This window comes from Tenrec ecaudatus, chromosome 10, assembly GCF_050624435.1.
Source record: "Tenrec ecaudatus isolate mTenEca1 chromosome 10, mTenEca1.hap1, whole genome shotgun sequence".
In the NCBI taxonomy this organism is placed as follows: domain Eukaryota; kingdom Metazoa; phylum Chordata; class Mammalia; order Afrosoricida; family Tenrecidae; genus Tenrec; species Tenrec ecaudatus.
The window spans coordinates 119,677,907-119,699,660 of NC_134539.1; the positions used below are offsets into that span (position 1 = coordinate 119,677,907).

At 40.1% G+C, this 21,754-nt stretch overlaps 1 protein-coding gene, 1 long non-coding RNA gene and 1 pseudogene across 8 annotated transcripts in view; 2 read left to right on the forward strand and 1 right to left on the reverse strand.

Annotated features, from left to right (window-relative positions):
* The window catches only part of LOC142459670 (uncharacterized), a 72,313-nt gene that overhangs the window by 44,359 nt on the left and 6,200 nt on the right, over positions 1-21,754 (forward strand). The window contains exons 3-6 of the long non-coding RNA XR_012786478.1: positions 760-823; positions 1,801-2,032; positions 12,379-12,429; positions 17,650-17,785. This is a non-coding gene — a long non-coding RNA (uncharacterized LOC142459670). The remainder of the gene's footprint in view (positions 1-759; positions 824-1,800; positions 2,033-12,378; positions 12,430-17,649; positions 17,786-21,754) is intronic.
* Positions 1-21,754, reverse strand: part of TADA2A (transcriptional adaptor 2A) — a 65,081-nt gene that overhangs the window by 19,548 nt on the left and 23,779 nt on the right. For 6 of the 7 annotated variants that reach the window (XM_075561451.1, XM_075561448.1, XM_075561450.1 and 3 more), the window contains 5 exons: positions 20,112-20,203; positions 17,018-17,175; positions 12,883-12,971; positions 11,102-11,174; positions 986-1,049 (listed from right to left, as the gene is read on the reverse strand). In XM_075561451.1, the coding sequence (XP_075417566.1) occupies positions 986-1,049; positions 11,102-11,174; positions 12,883-12,971; positions 17,018-17,175; positions 20,112-20,203 (476 nt within the window). The remainder of the gene's footprint in view (positions 1-985; positions 1,050-11,101; positions 11,175-12,882; positions 12,972-17,017; positions 17,176-20,111; positions 20,204-21,754) is intronic. The other variant, XM_075561453.1, reaches the window with a different exon arrangement.
* On the forward strand, positions 1,150-1,286 carry LOC142460341 (U2 spliceosomal RNA; annotated as a pseudogene).

The window sequence follows — 21,754 nt, forward strand, 5'->3', positions numbered from 1 at the left end:
GGGAACCCGTGAGAAAGAAAGCATTAAAAAGGGTGTGAGGTAGTATCGATGAAGAACACAGCTTTCCCCCGGACCCTGGATGCTTCCTCCCCCCAACTACCATGATCCGAATTCTACCTTGCAGGGCTGGATAGGACAGAGGCTGTACACTGGTGCATATGAGGGTTGGAGGTACAGGGAATCCAGGGTGGATGATACTTTCAGGACCAAGGGTGTGAGGGACGATGCTGGGAGAGTGGAGGGTGAGTGGGTTGGAAAGGGGGAACTGATTACAAGGATCCACATGTGACCTCTTCCCTGGGAGAGGGACAGCAGAGAAGGGGGGAAGGGAGACTCCGGATAGGGCAAGATATGACAAAACAACGATGTATAAATTACCAAGGGCATATGAGGGAGGGGGGAATGGGGAGGGAGGAGGGGAAAAAAAAGAGGACCTGATGCAAGGGGCTTAAGTGGAGAGCAAATGCCTTGAGAATGATTGGGGCAGGGAATGTATGGATGTGCTTTATACAATTGATGTATGTATATGTATGGATTGTGGTAAGAGTTGTATGAGTCCCTAATAAAATGTAAAAGAAGAAAAGAGAAAAAAATGATTAGGGCAAAGACTGTACAGATGTGCTTTATACAATTGATGTATGTATATATATGAACTGTGAAAAGAATTGTATGAGCCCCAATAAATTGTTAAAATTTAAAAAAAACAAAAAAAAACCTTAACACCTTCCTAACACTATGAATTTATCTTTTTCAAAACAGTACACCCAAGAAATGACAGTGCTGGTCATCATACCAACAGCATAGCAGCGAGAGGGAAGAGAAGGTAAGACCTTCCGGGGGCGGGTGTGTGTTTGTGTATGTCATTATCTTCATTTGACAAATGGAAAATTTGAGGTCCATGGTCACAGTCACAGATAGAATGTTTTCTATCTACACAGCCAGTAGGCCACAGCTGAAAGTCAGCAGGATACTGTTCTATACTTACTTTTTCCGTCGCTGTCTCTCTTTTAACCTGGAATGATAGATATCTACCACAGCCATCTTCAGAGCTATATATAAACAAAGCCAAGTTAAAAAAATCATTTATTCAAACTGATCCATACTTACTAATGTTCAAAACTTTGTCATTTAGAAAGTTAAAAATATTCTATCGCTTCTCGGCCTTTTGGCTAAGATCCAGTGTAGAAAGTTAAAAATATTCTAAATATCCAATCAGTAGATTATCATACAGGTATTTTTCTAATGTGTGTATTTATTTATATGGCATTACTCTATGCATAACAACTTCTGCTTTTAATTTTAATACATCCTTTGTCCATGGTTATGCCTATTACTCTGGTGGTGAGCTCAGTAACCACCTCTGATTTAGGTAACCTTATGTGTAACAGAACTGTTAATCCCAGGGCCTGCACCAGCTTCATGATCATTGGTATGTTTGTGCATTGTGGCTACTGTGCAGTGCCTTCCAACCTAGAAGGCTTATCTGCCAGCATCATACCAAACAATATTCTGTTGTTATCCATAAGGTTTTCACTGGCTAATTTTCAGACAAGGTTACCAGGTCTTTCTTCCTAGGAAGCTCCAATGAAACCCGGCCACCATGGATGAACCTAATGGTATTTGAAGTGTAGGTGACATAGCATCCCACATCACAGCAACATGAAACTACCAGAGTAGAGCAAGCTGATAGCCAGGTGGATGGCTATGCATCACTAACTTTCACACATCAGTTCAACATAGGGGCTGCGTTTGGTAATGCATGGAACTCTGACTAATCACAGCTATTCGTCATAAAAATAGGTACTGCCTGTGGTCATCGCTGCACGGGAGTAGCCTCACGAGACAGAATCAAGACATGACTGACACTTGTGAGGAGCGCTGGTAGCAGTGGGGTTAAGGTGTCAGCTGCTGGCTGAAAGGTTGGCAGTTCAAACCCTCAAGTTGTTCTGCAGAACAAAAGGGGTGCAGTCTGCGTCCACGATGGTTTATGGCCTTGGAAACCCTCCAGGACAGTTTTATTCTGTCCTACAAGGTCAGTGATGAGTTCAAGTTGACTTGGTGGCAGTGGGTTTCTGTTGGTTGGCCATAGACATGTTCCTGGAGCAGCAGTTTTCAGCTGGGGAGTGGCAAATATTTACAGGGAAGAGTTCTGTTTTCAGTAGTGAAGTTACATTAAACAGACTAACCAGTCCAGAAGCCCTACCCTGCCTGGTGGTCCGTGTCGTGTCCTGATCCTCCCTGGCTTTAGTTGCTTGTTTCAGACATGGGGATATAGAAAGAAAAGAGGCAGAGGAGGACAAAGTCTTACTCGATACTCGAATTCTGGTTCGTTTTCTTCTCCTGACTACTCTTTTTCCATCGTCAGTGTTCTGTTCTCATCTCTCTGTTCACCCTTCACTTTCCTCCCTAGAACTCAACCACTCCTCTGAGTCTAGGTATCATTAAAGTAAATAAGCTATGTAAAAGGAGGCTGATATGTCAATATAAAGTGTCATCCATTCAAGTGTTTACTAAACATTCTACATGCCAGGAATTATTCTGAACTGCAGGGATTTTATAATCCACGAAGGTTACTGGCATGATAAGGTCAAAATAAGACAGCGGTAACACACTGTGGTTTCCCATTTGATCAGATAACATTAGAAGGAAAAACAAGTTTGGGGAAAGATGATATTATTTCAGACACTTTTAACTCAAAATAATTACTGATAATTCAAGCTTATATTCCCAATTCTCTAAATTTCTGGGGGGTGGGGAGGGGAGCTAAAGTCGCTTTTCATAATGAGAGTAGGTACTAGAAAATTTGCCTACTTGCTAAAATTTATTTGAAACTCCAAAATCTATATACTTTTCCTCCACATTCCACAAAGGTAGAATGGTAACCCGCATAAATAAATACATAAATACAAGCAAACACACACACATCCTCACACTCAGACATCCGTTGTAAGCTTTAGACCTTATTAGCTATCTCCTTCACTCATGACCTTTAACTGCAAACGTGTATTCTGTCCCCAAACTCTTATCTTAATGGCATCGCAGTACACCTAGGTATCCAAGATAATTAGAAACCTGGACGCCAGTCCCCCAACATCCCTTCTCTATAAATATTCCGTCAACAAGCCTAACACTTCCAAACTCCAAACCCGCTGCCACTGAATCCATTCTGACATACAGCAACCTGATAGGACAGAGTAGAACTGCCCCGTGGGTTCTATTTACTCTGTATCTTCATGGGAATAGAAAGCCTCAGCTTTCTCCTGAGGAGTGGCTGATGGGTACGAAATGCTGATCTTGTGGATAACAGTCCCATGTGTAACTCGTCATTTCTTCATCTTTAATCCTACTCTTTCTTTGTCTCACCTAAATCATTACATCAGCCTCCTTACTATAATTCAGTTTTACAGCACAACCTGTATGATGTAATTCCCTGCTTATAATTCTTCCATCAAACTCTTACATGTTATAAAGACTCTTTATTGTTTATGTCCTACAATCTCTCTGGTTTGTCCCTCATGTACCCTACATCCATATACACAGACAACCTGCACAAGATCAGCTGCTACACAGAGGGCAGAGAGCCAAACTCTGAGTGATAGTCTGGCTCCAGAGGCCAAGGTAGAAGAGATGTTGAAATTGACTGACATGTTTGCTTTCTCTGTTAAAAAGTTTATGTTCTTCGTGTTAGTCCTATACCCTGAATTTGTCTGTTTCTTTTTTTATTTCAAATGTAAAAAGCTCCCACAGGCTTTTTGTAGTTAAAAATTCTCTAGAGTTAAATGATGAACAACTCTTAATAACTCCAGGAGAAACTATGAGTAATACACAGCTTAGCAATAAGCTACATGAAACCATTCTATTCATTTATAATTATGGATTTTGAAGGCATCATGAAGATTTAAATTGAACAGATGTTGAAACAATCTGAATGATTTGTTACCCCATAAGCTTTGGGTAAGTTTAAAGTTCGGTGGGTTCTTTTTGTTTGTTTGTTTGTTTTAATTACTAGATGTGTTCCCAGAAGAGAGAAGCTCTACAACATAATATAATGACCTGCTATGTGTCCTTAGAACAACCGAAACACATGATTCAAATGTTAGGCAACAGAATTTCTAATCACACATCAGCCTTTGTAGCAAAATATTTGGTTGTGGATGAGAATCACTTCAAGGATAATAAACTTCATTCCAAAATATAGCCCAGAGCCTTTGGAATGCTGATAGACTCAAAGCAATATAAATAACCTTGCTCCTCATGCAAAGAACAGGCGATCCAAGTTCAATTAGCCCGTGGGGGCAATGAGTCAGCAACAATTTTATATGTTCTACTGGAGTAAGTTTTAAACTGTGTTCAAATAAAATCTTAATCAGAACAGATACAGTAGACTGACTCTAGTTGATCCTTTTATTCCTACTCAATCCTTAACTACTTTTCCTGGAAGTAGGCCCTTAAGGATACTTCCATGAAATAATATGAAACCCACACTTCTGCTGGAACTACATTTTTGTGTTTAAAAATTGGGGACAACCAAGTAAGCGAATAAAACACAATGGTTTATTAGAATGATCCAATTTTTTTAGTATGTGACAGCACACCAAAGCTGTTGAGCAACACACAATCCTGATATATTGTTACTATGGTAGCCCTGTCAAAGCAGTACAAAGACTCTGGATAAATTGTTCTGACTCTGCTAACTCTATCTTAAGGAGGAAATACTAAACTTTCATATATTGGGCTATGAGTAGATGCACGTGTGTGTATATGTGTATATATACATATGTGTGTATATACACACACATATATGTGTATTTAATCTCAATCATAGGAAGATATCCAGAAATTCTATATCTAGGCCATTCCCTCCTGGGTCTGATATAAAAATAACCTAAGAAGCCATAGCTGGATGGTCTAGAGACCTAAGTGAATAAAAAGTGTAAGAATTAATTATCAAGGATTCTTTTTTGTGAAGTTTCTAACAAATTCAACGATTTAGACATTGATTTTCTCCATAACTTCCCACAAACTAAAAGAACTACACTATCAAATTCAAAAATTAACACAATGGGTTTTTTTTCTTTTGTGGGGTAGTGGGGTGGTGGTGGGTGCGTGGTTGTAGTGGTAAGGCAGTGGTTTTCAAACATTTTATTTAGGTAGCAGAACTCTGTCTATAAGTGAAATATTTCTTGATTTACAAGGTTATTCCATATGAAAGTTAAGATATCAAAGAATGACAGATACCCTGTCAATGTTATAAAACAGTGTCCAGGATTATGCTGGTGTAGCCATAAGCCCTGGTGGCACAGTGGGTTAAACATAACCATGTTAAACAAAACCACTCCATTGGAGAAAGATGAGGCAGTCTGCTTCTGTAAAGATTTACGGTCTCAGAAACCTTAAAGAGTGATTTACTCTGTTCTAGAAGGAGCCCTGGTGGTATAGCTGACTGCAGGTTGGCAGTTCAAAACTACGAGGTGCTCTGAGGGAGAAAGACGAGGTTTTCTACTTCTGTAAAGCTTCACTATGCGTCAGCATTGACTCAATGGCAGCAAGTTTGGCTTGATTTAGAGGGTCACTATGAGTTGGAATTGTCCTCCTGGCAGTTAGGAGTTTTTTGGAAGTGAGTGGGGGTAAGGGGTTATTTGGTAGAAGGGACAAGTAGAAAGAGAAAGGAGAGAATGTGTTTCAGACACGAGATAAAACCAAAGACAAGGTTAAGATGGTGTTAAAGTATGGCAAAAGTATATATATATAATTATATAGCATATATAATCGTATTGTATAATTACATATTATATATATTAATATAAACATAATTATATTAAGGGTTCAGGGGGTGGTACAGTTCAGGAGGGAGGGGATAAAATGGAGCTGATATAAAGGAGTTCAAGAAAAAAGAAAACTATTGTAAATGATGATGGCAACAATTGTACAACTATGTCTGATCTAATGGAACTGTTATATTATCTGTAAGAGCTCCCAATAAAATATTTTTTAAAAATTAGGAGAAAAAAGAGAGTAAACTATTTCTTATCAGAGAAGAATTACTAACTCAACAGTTCAAGGCAAAAACAAAAGCAAATGTAGTAATAATAATAGCTGAAACAATACTTTACATGTCTTATCTCATTTTTCTGACAATAATAAGCTAAATTCAATAGAAAATAAAGGCCTTGAAATCTAGTGGGAATTGCTGCTAATTTTGAGAAAAAACTTCTATAATTTAAGATACAACCTTACTATGTTATTTCCTGTGATTTTTTTCCTGAGATTTTTATAAGTAGTATTTAATGTTTTGAAAAAGAAAAATCTCAAGAGACTGAGAAAAAAAGGGGGAAAAAAGTCTATAAATACTGCTACTGTTTGATCAAGGGGGAAAAAGAAACATATAGAAGCAACTGGGAGGAGAACTGGAATTCTCCCAGAGAAAAATTCATATTTGAAGTTGTCTCTTCTCCAGCAACTGCTTATAAGAGCCAAGGGCATGAATAACCCGGGGAGGCCCACAGCACAGCAGGCAAAATGGAAATGAGAAGGCACAGAATCGTTGGTTCACATTCTGCTTAAAGTGACTGGAGACTCTAATACAAGCCGGAAAAGAGAACCAGAGATCATTAGATGCAAAAGAACCACCCAGGATCTATGCTGGCTCCCCCATACCTCAGCTCTGGCGGAAAGAATAGTCTCCTATAATATTCTGGGAACTGATAAGAAAATTTCCAAAAGGCTGTCCTTAAAATACTTCAAGTGGGCAGAAGTCAGAGGCAGCTCCTTCCCACTGCAGTGTATTTCTAACATTATTCAAAATAGCTGGCAACATGTTTCTGTTTTCCTGACAGAAGGCACTTACTGCTTGCTTGGCAAGAAAACCAACTCAGAGGCCTTCGCTGCTGAGCAGCCAGTCAAAACCCTACTGCATTCGAGCAAGCACAAACCTGAGGCTCAGGTATTCCCCTGAAGCAAAGCTGTTTAAAAGGCCTTTCTCCACTGAGCTTCTGACCAAGATGCCCAGGGCTTAAACCTGACACCTATGGTTCAAGTCACCAAAAGGGATGCCCCAAGCAAGTTACTCGACTTCTTTGTGCATTTCCCAAATGCAGAAATAGGCAGGTATGTCTCTTCCTACTTTTCAGGAATGTGGTGAGGCTCTAGGGGACAAAATACATGAAGCCTCATAAAAATAGCAACGACAACAAAAGAAATCAAAGTGATCAAGGCAGTAAGTATAGTGTGGGATGAGCAGCACACTCTGGAGATGACTGTGCCACCTGCGGGCTAGATGACGTCAGCCAAGTTCCCTGACCTTTCTACGTGTCCACTTCTTCACCTGTAAAATGAGGATACCCACCTCACAGGGCTCTGTGAGGGCAGAACGAGTTCCAGTCCAATGGAATACGAGGCTCCAAAAGATACTGGCATACTCTAAGTGCTGCTAAGTATTTGCTCACCGCCATCACGTCAATTCCAACTCAAAGCGACCCTAAAGGACAAGGTCGTACTGGCCCTGTGGGTTTCTGAGATTGTAACTCTTTAAGGAACTAAAAAGCCTCACTTTTCTCCCATAGAGAAACTGGTGGTTTCGAACAGATGACCTTATGGCTAGCAGCCCAACCCATAACCACTATGCCATCAGGGCTCCTCCTGTAAGCACGATCTAGTATTTATAATCTCTTATTAATATTATACATCCACCAGTATGCCTTCTCCAAGTAGTTGTGAGAGAAGATAAAAGGAAAGTTGTTATTGTTCCGTAGTATTACTATAAATCATAATCACTTTTGTATTTTCTAAAATGATGTAGGCATAATGTAACCCATCATTGTAAAGGAGAATACCTGCTCAGTAGGTGAGTACATTCAGACCCCAAGCTGGGCTTTTGCTTGACCAACTATGAAAAGATCAAAAAGCCAATATATGGGTCAAGGAAAAAATATCAGAAAGAGAGAGTGGAGGGCAGGGGTTCTTAGCTCTCCAGGTAGGAGTGTGAATGCACACACCAACACACAGGGAGGAGTTCTCAGGGCCTCTTGCTTGCCCAAGTAATGGGACAACAATGTCTAAGAGATGGCCTGCTCAGGGTTAAGGCCACTGACAACTTCAGGAAAGAGGAGTCCATAAAAACCAACTCGGAGATATTTTCCCAGATGAGGGAGACAGGGAAATAGATGTCAGCCAAAGGGGAACTACACTACCCATCAGCACTGAGATCCCAGGTCAGCCGATGGGACAGCAGAGTTCCACAGGATCTCTTTTGGAAGGAGAGAAGCGCCTCTCTCTTCCTTTGAATCAGTCATTTCTGTTTTCTCAACATGAACCACTTAGATTCCTGAATGTCCTTATTTTGTTCCCAGATATGGTTTTATTTACAGTGTCCTTTTTTGGCTCATTCCGAAAAGCTCTGGAAGGGTCAGAATGTAATTAATTGTCTCTCCATTGTTTGCCAGAGCCATTATACAGGATCATCCAAACCAATTATATTATACAAGTTGTACAAATCAAAGCAAGAACCTTTGTTTGGGTGAGGAAAGGACTTGATGGCCTCAGTATATCTTCCTGATGCCATGTGATTGAAAACAAAGCCCAGCCAATCAGTTGGCTTCCTTCAACTAGTTATCTGTGAGCGAACATAAAAAGAATGTTGTTAGTGCTCAGTCACACTGAGCATAATGGTGTAAAGGAATGGTAATGACACCAATCAGAATTATGTATCATCCTTCATTGGAGACATTCACACTCTGACTAACTGGTGTCACCCCTTCTTTAATGGCAAGGGACACAAAGGAACAGTGAGCAAGATTTCAAAAATGTGTCCAAGATCACAGGTGACTCATAAGCATGACCCAGGTAGAATCAGTGTCATTTCCATAGAATCCCTGCTTCTCTTTCCCAGGTGTACATTTCTCCTGAGCTTAGTCAGCTTCTAGCTGAGTGAACTGAGTGTTCTGGGCTGGCCCCAATGGTCAGCCAGTCATGCTGTATTGGAGGAGTATTGGTGGAGTGCTGAGACTCAGGAGCCATTAGGACAGCATCCCCCCTGGCTTCCTATGCCGTCAAGTCTTTTTAAAATGCTGCCATCTTTATCAAAGCACCTAGCCAAACACTTATGGTTCAAGGGGAGAAGGAAGGTGGGTTTAGTATTTATTTTCTATTAAAGGTACTTGTGTATAAGGATTCATAACTAATACTTTCGTTCTAGTGCAAATGAAAAACAGGCCATTTATAAGATTGCAGACCTATAGGAAGAAAAAGAAAAGGCACAAATGGCTAAAGTATGTGCTAGCTATCTGAAATGCCCGCTGGAAAAGACTGCTAATTGGCTGCTTCTTTCTGATTATCCCTTTGTTCATACTCACATAGAGAAAGGAGTATGCACCAGAATAAATGGCAGATCCTTCTGGTGCAAAGAGTGCAGAGGGAATTGAAGACCAATTACTACAACAGTTGTCTTATTAATGTCAACATATAATTAGGACACAGAGAAATGAGTCAGCAAGACCCTAGCACAGTTAAGCCATTATCAACACTAAATAGATTTTGATTTTCAAAAGTTTAATATTTTTGCACAGTACCTACAAGGATGTTATTTATGAAGCTGTTAATTTTATATGTGGAAGACTAGTGTTTTGAATACAAAAGATACAAGCCAGGAGATGATATAATTTTAATTAAAGCTAGGGGTGTGAGGAGAAATATTGAATAGCAATCTCTATGAAATGAGAAAAGGCAATAACATGAGTCATGGAGGCTGAAGAGACTGACATGGAAAAATGAACAAATACAATGGATCGAGTGAATGCTCAAGTAGTTTGCTCTTAAGCTTTCCTCTTTTAGCTTAATCTGCATCACTCTCACTTTCAATAAAAGTTATGTGGGCGAGAAGAGGAATGGAATTTTGCATCACCAACAAAAAGTGATCAGAAAATTATAGAGAAAAAAATTAGAAGAAAAAAAATTTATGAGGACTCTTTCTTGGGCCTAGATCTCGTGTAGCAAATAACTCAGCAGCACACTTACAGAAAGAATCAAGTTTCCTTTCTTGTGACAAAGTACCACTTAAAGCAAAATGAAAAACTGATTTATATCTCAACTCAGATTTTCACTTGTCTTGCCTTTCTGAGAGGAGCCCTGGTAGTGTCGTGGGCTACACATTGGGTTGCTAACCCCAAGGTCAGCAGTTCAGAACTACCAGCATCTCTGAGGGAGAAAGATGAGACTTTCTATTCCTGCAAAGATTTATAGCTTCGAAAACCCAAAGGGACAGTTCCACTCTGTTCTATGGGTCGCTATGAGTTGGAATTGACTTGATGGTAGTGATTGTTTTTTGTTGTTGTTCCCTGTCTAGGATGTAGATTTAAGAGAAACAATGAAGATGCTGTTTGGGGAATACAGGGGCCAAGAGAGTATTATTTATTGCATCATGTTCAATTCAGGACTGAAACCACAGGGAAGACTGAGTAATATTTTATATATGCGGTTCATTCAAAATGGGTAGGGGGGAAAACAGAGACTCACTAAAAGTCTAACCACCCACTTTTAAGATCCTGTGGTATTCACTACTCAAATTATAGCAAACGAGTTGACATAAATCCTTAGAGGGTTAATCTATAATGAAAATTCAGACGTGTTATAAATTGAGTAGTTCTAAGAAAGAAGAAATTTCCAATCGAGGTCTACAATCTTTGGGAAAAGTGCAACTGTTACCTGTCCATGGGAAATTTGAGGTAGTAACTAAATTACAGTGAACACTTACTACCAGCAGATGCCACAGAAGTACCCAGGTCTTCACCCAGATTCTCTTCCGAAGAGGAAGAAGAGGTAGTTAGTTACTTAGCCTCAAATTTAACCCGTCAAACAAAAGGGCATATAGTCTGAGGGCTGGGCTATTTCCAACTACCATTACCAACATTCCTGTCATCACCACAATCCATTTTTATCAGTTTGGTCAAAAACAGCAGCAGGTAACTTCAGCAATGCAATCAGTAGGTTTTGAGTTCCTAGAAGTCAGAAGATGCTTTCAATTCAGCCTTATATACCTGCTTCCAATACAGCATCTACCACACAGTTTGCAATGTCAAGAAATGTTTTGCTATTAAACAGATGTTACCATGTAAAATGTCCGAGTCATCTTCAACAAAATCAATGTCTCTCAAGTCCCATTCTGCGTAATTGTCAAACTCCTGTTGTGGGGGGAAAAAAAACCCACCCCAAAACCATTAACTTTAACGACTTAGAATTCATGACTTGGAAGCTAACACACACATGCAAACATTTGGTTACAAACAGCGAGTGGTGAAAAGGCAGGGAATATGGACCAGAATTCCAAATGGACTGTAGGCTTTTTGGAGCCACGGATGGAGGCTAGATGAGCCCCTGAAACTATTACCCTGAGATAGTCTTTACACCTTAAACCAAAAAAATATCCTCTGAGCTTAACAGTAAAGAATGTTTGGCAGATGTGGCCCTTCGGCTCCCTTCAAGAGGTACTGCCTTGGAGCCCCCAGGGGCAATTCTCTTCTGTCCTAGTCAGAGTCAACTGACAGCAGTGAGTTTGTCTTTCTCTCTGCCTTGAACATTATGCTTTTTAAAAAAACTATCTACATGGGATCCAATTACAATTAAACAGCAACTCTAAAGATTAGATTGGAACCTTAAGGACAGTGAGTTTATACTACTGGGGGAGGTACAACTTAGGAAAAAAAATATGGAAGATGAAAAAGGTTATACAAAGTGAAGCATTTAATCATGTAAACACTATTGGTTAGAGTATGTCTTGGTGTATGTGTTCTCAACAACACACAAAATTATAAAAAGTAAAAACAGTGAATGAAGTAGAAGGCCAGGATATCTCTACAGGTAATAGAGTCACAAGACAAATGTGAGAAACGCGAGGCAGTAAAGAAAACAACACTTAGAATAGTGAGGAGTTCAAAGAAAAGTCAAACATAAAACTGTTCTAAAAATTAAAAGTAGTCTGTTCATTCCCATGAAAACCTAACTTTGATCAGGCTTTTAAGTATTTATATAAGAAGGTTGTCTGCATTTGTTCATCTTTTACTACCCTTTGAGGCCTCTACTTATTCAGATCTACTGCTCGTGTAGCCCAGTGGGCAGATCTGTTCATCTCAATAGTCAGTCAGTACAGTTCATGGGAGTGGTGTCTGTGGGGTAGATCTGCGATGGCATCTACCATGAATAAAATAGGTATTTGTTGGCAAAATTCTTTGTAGTACATTAATTGTTAAGATACCTACAGGAGCATGCTAGCTGTGGAATAAATAATAAACCAAGAGACTTGCAAGGTTATGGACAAAGTTTTAATCCCACGCCTGATGAGGAACATGTCATTTTTGTAAACATTCCCCTCCTTCTGTATGTCTACAGGGGACAGCAAACTAGGATCCTTGAGCCGAATGCAACCCACCACTTGTTCTGGTAAATACAGTTTTATTAGAAATCATGTACATTTGTTTGTTTATATAATGTATGACTGCTTTGGCACCATAATGGCAAAGTTTGGTCACAACAGACATGGGAAGGCCTGCAAAACCTAAAATATTTGCCCTGAGGCCCTGTAGAGACAGCGTGCCAAACTCTGATACAATACCCCAGCTGTGAGGGCGATGAGGCTGCAGATTCCTACCAACTGAAGACTGGAACCCAACACCAATGTCACTTGTGAGAAAGTCTTGGTTGGAAAAATTTTTATTGTTCACATATAAAAATGTTTACAAAAGAGAAAAGGCCTTCAAACAGATGAAAATGTGGTTACGTAATGCCCTACAAATCACACTGCCGTGGAAATCTCTTTTCAGTGGTATGAGCGAGAGAAAGAAGCCTCATCGCAAACAAAGAGCTTGTGTTCATGCTAAACCAAGTTGTTCCTACCTCAATGAAGTCTGCACGAGCTGGCATGTATCCTGCCATGTCCTGAGAGAGCAGGGAGTCAAAGGTGGGCCGGGGAGGGTCATCTGCAGCTAGAAGAATTTACAATTTGTCTTAGCCACTTAATGAAATATTACTATGAAAAACAACAGAGAGAAGGGCAGTGCGAAGTATTGTTGTTTGGAGAGAGATTTTCCCAACCTGTTACTGTGACTGGGAGAAAGCTTACAGAGCACATTGGTTTTCCATGAACAATTCATGCACATTTTGGTTTGTGGTACTGACAGCAACCCCAACAATGTAATACACCCTTTTCCACTTCCACCTGGTGTTTACCATTTCCACTCACCTTTCTTTCCTCTCTCCTGCCTTCTGAGCTTCCCCTCTCGGCAAATTACTGACTGCCCCTTTGATCTACGGTTGGTTGTTCTACGGAGAGTGACGCTCCCTGGTGGTTGTGTTTAGTTCACATTAAAGCCTGTCTAGTGTTTGAAAGTTGAGCCACAGGGTGAGTTCATTTCCACGCTTGAAGAGTGACTGGAGGCCATAGGCTTAAGCCAGACTGATTTCTTTAAAAAAAGGAACAAAAACTTAAGGAATCCCCTAAATGGAGACATTCCTCTGACTTTTAGTTTCTTTTTTTAAAAAATCATTTTATTAGGGGCTCATACAACTCTTTTCACAATCCGTACATACATCATTTGTGTCCAGCACATTCGTACATATGTTGCCATCATCATTCTCAAAACACCTGCTTTCTACTTGAGCCCTTGGAATTTTCAGTTTCTTAACATGAAAGGCATGAGGCCCGATGGTGTGATAGGTAAGCAGGCAGCTACAAGCAAAAAGGCTGGCCGTTTGACCCCATGCGGCAACTCCACAGGAGAGAGACCTGGTGATATGCTTCCACAGAATCACAGCCAGAGGACCTGCAAGGTGGTTCGACTCCATCACATGGGGTCTCTGAGTCAGAAGCTACACAATGACAAGGCAATAACAACATGAAAAGAAGTTGAGAACCTTTTCTTTGTATGCTACAAAGTATTACCCTGCCTAATTCATTGGCTTTGCCTCCCCTAGGACCAATTTCAACTCAAACATTTTATTCAACTAGGAAGCCATAAACACTGAGTTCCAGCTCTAGTATCCACTGTTAGAAGAGACTCTAAAAATATTATAACTAAGTGCTGAAGTTAGAAAGTCAAAAAAGGAAGAACACACAACATTTCTCGAGCTGAAAGAACTGAGAGAAGAAGAAAAATCAGACCCCAAGTTACAATACTGAAGGAGTTTATGGACAAAATATCAAATGGTGCAGGAGGTGTCAAAAGATAATGGAAGGAATGCACAAGAGTCACTGTAATTCAATCATCTAAGTAGTAGCATATGAGCAATTACTAATGATACAGAAGGAAGAAGTCAAAGGTGCATTGAAGAATTAATACTCAAGGCTCCAGGAATTGACAGCATATCCATCAAAAGGTTTCAACAGGCTGATGAAGCACTGGAAGTGCTCACTAATCTATGCTAAGAAACTTGGAAGACAGCTATCTCGCCAACCAACTGGAGAAGATCCATATTTCTGATGATTCCAAAGAAAAGTGACCCAACAGAATATGCAAATTATCAAACAATATCATTCTTATATATGAAAGTAAATTTTGCTGAAGATAATTCAATAAGGATTGTAGCAGTACATTGACAGGGCACTGCCAGAAATTCAAGAAAATGATATGGGACAAGGGATGCCAATGCTGTGCTTGTGTTTTGCTGCCTATCCACAGGGAATTGACTGTGTGGACCATAAACCCTAGGGAAGTGAGAAAAATAGGAATCCTACAATAGGTCGCGGTGCTCCTGCAGAAGCTGCACAGGGATCAAGAAGCAGCCGTTTGAACAGGGTAACTATGAGTGCTTTAAAATCAGGAAAAGTGGGTGTCAGGGTTGTATGCCACACGTATTCAATCTGTCTGCTGAGCTAATCATCCGGGAAGCTGGACTGGAGGAAGGCTTTTAAACAACCTGTGATATGCAGATGGCACAACTATGCTTGGTGAACGCAAGGAAGACCTGATGAAGATCACGGACTACAGACTTCAGTATGAATTACGCATCGTGAAGAAAAACAAAATCCTCACAACTGGACCAATGGAGAACATCATGATGAACGGAGAAGAGATGGAATCTGTCAAGGATGTCATCTTGCATTGGCTAGACGCAGCCCAAGACATAAAGTGCTGTGTTGCATTGGGGAAACCCGCTGCACAAGAGCAAGGGCATCACTTTAAAGACTACGGTGCATCGGACCCGAGCCATGTTTTTATAATCCCCTCATATGCATGTGAAAGTTGGACAATGATTAAGAAAGACAGCACAAGAATTGATGCATTTGAATTATGCTACTAGCAATAAATATTGAAGTGGACTGCCAGAAGAACAAGCAAGTCTGTCTTAGAAGAAATACAGTCACAAAAATAAATTAATACATAAAAGAAAAGAGAAAAAAAGAAGAAATACAGTCAAAATGCTCCTTAGAAGCAAGGATGGCAAGACTTCATCTCATGTACTTTGGCTATATTATCAAGAGACACAAGTCCCTGGAAAAGGACATTGCTTGGTGAAGGAGTGGATCAGTGAAATAGAGGCAGATGAATTGACAATGGACTTGAACATAAAGACCGTGAGGCTGGACTAGGACTGGGCAGATTCGGTTCTGTTCTACTTAAGGCTCCCATAAGTGCAAACAACTCCATGGCACCTAGCAAGTACAGACACATGATCTTGTCCAGATGATGTAACACTTCTCTGCCTGGCTCACTGGATTGCTCTGAGAAACACAGGATGTAATGTATGTGGACACAAGGTGCACACTCATGTCCACAGTGCTACCCACAGTGGCTAGCAGGAAGCTTGAAGTTAGTCAGTTAGAAGACGTTTCTAATAACTATGAGAAAACGGAGAAGGGAGGAGGAAACATTGATAAGTCATTACTTATGCTCTGGGAGTCATTCAGAAAAGATGTCCATTTATAATTTATCATGCTTTTTATTATATTTTCTGAAAAGTCTCATGGGACTCTCAGCCACATGAAATTGGGAGGGAAAAAACGTTCATCCACAGTGGATGAATGTATGGATTGTCATGAGATGTTAGAGCCCACAATAAAAGTACTTAATAAATAAATAAATAAATAGATGGCGAAAATAAAAGTTCATCATCACAGCCACAACCAAGTCAACAATAGTAATAGATTACTCCTTGGTTTGAACACTGCGATGATTGATAATAATTAATAAGCTCTCTCAAGTGACTAATGCAGTCCTGGTGGTGCAGTGGACTAAGCACTGAGCTGCTAACCACGAGATCTTTGGCTCAACCTCACAAAGAAGCGGATGATTGCTCCAGAACAATTTAAAGTCTACGACGTCCAACAAAACAGTTCTGCTCTGTCCTACAGGATAGCTATAATGGAATCTTTTTGATGGCAGTGGGTTAGGTTTTGTAGCTATCATCTATGATCACAAGAGATTGCAAAAAGGCTCATACTTCTAACAGCATGAGAAGATTGGCTCTTTTTTCTAAAAAAAATCATTTTATTGGGGGCTCGTACAATTCTTATCACAGTCCATACAAACATCCATTGTGTCAAGAACATTTGCACATTTGTTGCCATCATCATTCTCAAAACATCTGCCTCCTACTTGAACCCTTAATATCGGCTGCTCATTTTTCCCCTCCCTCCCCACTTCCCCCTACCTCATGAACCCTTCATAATTCATAAATTATTATTATTTTGTCATATGTTACACTGTCTGACGTCTCCCCCCGCCCTATTCTCTGCTGTCCATCTCCCAGGGAGGAGGCTATATGTAGATTCTTGTAAGATTGGCTCTTTTTGTCCATCTCATCTGCGGAAGCAAGCATGAAGGTTAACTGATAGCTTAGCACTAGCTCCAGGCACCCTCATCAGTACAGAACTATGCCTGCCACCTCATGAATCTGACTCTCAGTAACTGCCATGCTAACTTTTTCTAGCTTCCATAAGCTCTGCTTGTCCAAGACATCAAACCACCGTCTGCTACTGAAACAGACCTCTGGATGAACTATGTATCACAAACCCACACAGGGAAACACTTACAGTGAAATGGAATGGCTGTGTCAGCAGTCTTTGCCTCCTCTGCTTGCTTCAGGTTCAGCAATGTGGATGCAAACAGAGGGTTATTAATGAAGTGCTTCATATAATGTTTCTCACATTCCTCTTTGGTCTTGGTACACATCTGATTGGCTACATCCTGCCTAGAGAAGGAGTGTGGGAAAAATAAAGGACACAGTGCTTTCATCATGGACGGTGCTAAAAGCATGGTGTGTTTTTCCCATATGTTTGGAGTCCAATTATCTCCAAACTAGTCCCACAAAGGTATCAGCAGAACAATGAAACACATGTAAGCCTAGCATTAGTGTAACCTGCCATTACAAATATTGCTACTCAAGATAGAGAAATAATATCCAGAAAGCTCTACATCACTAATAATCACTAGAAAATTTGTACACTTCTCTGAAGGCTAGTCCAAGAGTAAAGAATTGCTACAGATTTTTAAATCACTTCAGAACATAAGAATATACAGATAGTTTTATGTTTGCATATCATTTTAGTTTATAAAATATTTCATATGAACAATTTTATTTTTTAACTTTTTATAGTGATTTAGGTGAAGATTTATAGAAGAGTGTGACTTTTACATGCAACAATTTATATATGTTTTGTTTCAGCTTATCCATTGCAATGTACCATCACATCCCATTTCCTCCTCGTGCTTCCTATTTCCATCCCTCCTTCTCTCCTGGCCCTGTGTCTGGGTAAACGCTGTCCTTTGGAACTGAAATGGTTGGCTATTCTAACATGAAGGTAAGTTTAGTTCCATCCCTAAAGGTGACTAAGGACACATTATTGGGAGTTTCCACCTGGTCAATATGCTTGGTCTCTTTTAAAGACTGAGTTCAGTTCCATACTGTTCTCCCACTTTAGCTAAGACCTTCTAATGGGATCCTTGTCAGAGCAGTTGGCAGTAGCTGGGCACCATCTAATTCTTCTGATTTTACGAGTTGTAGACTCTGATGTTTGTATGGTCCATTAGACTACTGTTTTCAGGTTTTTCCATTTTTATTACTCTTCTCTCCTCTAGACAGGGAGAGACCAGCATTTAAACCTCAGTTGGCAGCTCATGGATTTCTAAGACCCTAGGCGCTATACACCAAAGTAAGATGTAGAACATTGTCTTTAATGAACTAGGCTATGCCAATTGACTTTGATTTTCCCCGAGACTCTTATTATGCCAATTGATCTTGGTCCTGATCCCCCAGACCCAGCCTTATTCCTTCATGGTATTTGATTATATCTAAGACATTGTCACAACTTTGGCCCTTGTATGTTCCACCACATACATGGAGGTATTTGTAGCACACGTGAAAACACATCTACAAATACCCTGTCAAATGAATATGTGCATGTGTACAAAAATGCATACATGGTGGGTATACGTCCCATGGGTAAACTCCCGCTCTCCCTCCCACACGTGTTCAGCCTGTGTATCTGTCCAAGCATCTACTTGTAGAGTACCACTGTTACGAGAGCTTCTTCTAATGCCAGACTCTGAACTAGAAACATTCACAATACAAATTTAAGTTAATTCTAGCATTAACTTCATGATGTGGGTATTACTATTTCAATTCAAGAAAAGAAACAGTAGGGCACAAAAAAAGTTAAGGCAACTTGTTCCAGAACACAAAAGTAGAAAGTGACAATGTCAATTTATACTTAAGACCCCAAACTCCTAGCCCAGATGGTAGTGACTAGAGGTGAACTCTCGCCAAGTCCCCACCTCAATTTCTTTCTTTCACAGTACTCCACTTGTCCTTCTCCTAGGCATCGTGTATTTCAAACATTGGTGTATGTTTTTTGTTTCCACTAATAGACGATGTTTCTTGAGACTGGGTCCATGTCTAATTCTTACCTTGTGTTCTTAGCATGCCTTACTCAAAGTGAGTAGAGACACAATGAACGGTCTTTTATGTGGTCTGCTATGACAGGAAGGACGAAACCATTTTATAGTGGTAGAATACCAAGCAAAAAATTAAAAATTAGACTAAAGACTTCTACTTTATTTGGTACTTTCCACAGTATACAATATTTTATGTTTGAGAAATGCTGAATGAATATGTGAATGGAACTCAAGTCTTTTTCTTCAAGGACCCAGATATAAGGGAAGCAACATATTATGTATGTTTGGATTAAGGAAAAATCTGTATACATTAGGAGATAAAAATGGGCATGATCTAGTTAAGAGCCTTTCCCTAATAAGTTATATGACCATTTAAAACCATTTTAACTCACTAAGCTTCAAACTGTTCATAAACAAAATATACTTATTAATGTCTCCACTATTTAGTTCACAAAATAAAATCATTAGTGTGAAAGTGCTCTCAAACGGTAAGAATGAAAGTGCTGGTATTATTAATACCAAGCAGTGTTGTCTCCTAGGGCAATAGCGTTGAGAACTGGCCAATCTTTCCCTGTCTTGACTTTGGCAGATGTTTAAAAGTTAAAGGTAAAAAATACTAAACAGAACCTCAAGTCTCACTCTCTCAAATGACCAGGGCATCTATGGCCAATAAGAATGTATACATTCAGATATAAGTAAAAAATGTATTGGATAAATTTAACCAAACCCAAACCAAACCAAGAACCACCAAAGCTCATTTCTACACACAATGATCGTGAAGGGCAGAGGAGAACTGCCCCATAAGTTTTCCAGGGCTGGAACTCTTTATAAAAGCAGATTGCCTCATCTTTCTACTGCAGAGCAGTTGATGGGCTTAAATCGCCAACCTTCTGATTAGCAGTTGAGCACTTAAGCACTGTCCTCCAGGGCTCCTTGGTGAATCTAAACTTCCCCTGTTCCTTAGAAAGAGCCCTAGCCTTCCCAGGGTTAATACGTCCAGAGTGGCCTTTTACAGATGTCTAGCCTTAGACCATGATGCATCCCACAGCCCTGTAAGGCATTTCAGCCATAGAAATGAATATACAGAGGGGAAGGTAACATGTCTTTAAATCATGGGTCAGTAAGAAAGAAACCCATGGCTCCCAAATTCTTTTCAATTTCCTCGGTTAGGCCTTCAACAGTGGCTTCTTTCGTGCACCCCCCACAGCAAGACAGCCCTTATCCAGCTCTCACCAGTTTCCAAAGCCGCAGTCCATGACAGCTTCCAAGAGGGCCAGTTCTTCTTGAGCCGTCCAACTGGGGTCAAGAACGGGAAAATCTGCTGTCTAAGGAGAGAAGGCTTTGTCTGAGAACAGAGACAGAAATGAAGTATAGGAATCCCAGCTGTAGGACTAGTTTATTTTTGAATACCTGTTAGTCACATTGTATCGATGGGTAACTAACAATATATTCCTATCCCTATTTCTAGGACTAGCTACAAGGGTCTCCAATAAATATGATCATTCATAAGTGCCAAGAATTTCATGCAGAAATGTATGTTTTTAAGCTTAGTAACAAAGGTAGAGATAATGATGAGTTAAGCGTGAGATAATTAGAGATATGCATGCTCCCATTTAGCTATGAGGGAAAAGTAAATATAAATATGTTCGTATATTCATTTTTTAATGGAAGAAAAAGATCATACACCTAAAAATAAAAATTAAAAGAACTACTTAGAGGGGAAGGACGAATAGTGGAAAAGCCACAAATGGAAGCTAAATCTTTCTAGTATTCCTTATGTTATAGACTTAACAAATAAACCTGTGAATCAGTATGGAGGTGAAATCACACAGAAAGGAACCATTCCAAGTGACGTTAAAACATTGGAATTATACTGTGTGTCCCTCCATAAGATATACCTTATGGAAGAAGAACTGACCCTCCCACCCCTAAATCTTACATTGTTTCCAGTAGTGTTAGTGTAGTTACTCTGAAATTATTTTAGACAGGTTCTTTAAAAAGCAAGTGAAAAAATTCCATTACTTTTAATTCTATTTCTTCACAAACTTTTTGAAGCCCCCTCATATATGAATGTGTCATGGGGGTAGAGCTAACAAATGCTTTTACTGCCACATTGGCAAGTGGGACTTTGGCACGAAATAAAAAAAAGATGACAGGTATAATAATTAAAGAGGTTTGACTTTAAAAAATGATTGTCCACAGAGAGAACAACATGGCTGGCCCTACTATGAGACATGATGCCCCTCAGTGACTAAGGGCGATACAGGGGACAGCACCGGAGACACAGTGTGGGAATTGCACCTGACCTGATCCCACCACACCGAGGCAAATCACTGGGGGAGTGCAGCGGAACAGCAAGGGAATGGAGTGGCAAGGTCCCCAGGGAATGCTGAAAGTGGACTTTGGTGCCAGGGCGTGGTGCCCCAACAGACTGGACTGGAAAACGCTCCTAAGGGCCAGCAAACGATCCCCGAACTAACTACAAGCTTTTCTCTTGTGAAAAAAAAAAAATGATTGTCGTGCAGTGGAGTTGAAATTGACAGCACTACTCAATTCCATACACACTCGACCCACTGGGAAAGTCCAAAAGCAATTCTAGAGACGGCGACTTAGTAGCAGCGTCTGGTCCCCAGTCTCTGCACACCATTTCCCACCAAAAGGAACCAGCGTGCCTGAAATAAAGTGTCGATTCCAAGTCTGAATCAGAAAAAGTACAAAACCAGTTCTGAAGCAACTTGTTTTAACAGAAAGCAGAGAATACAAGTGTCATTACGGCTAAGGGATTCAGGAGCCAATTTACAGGAACATTTTGGGCATTGATAAAGATAGTAATTGCAAAGAATTGAAACACTTCAACTACTCTAAATTTTCCAAGG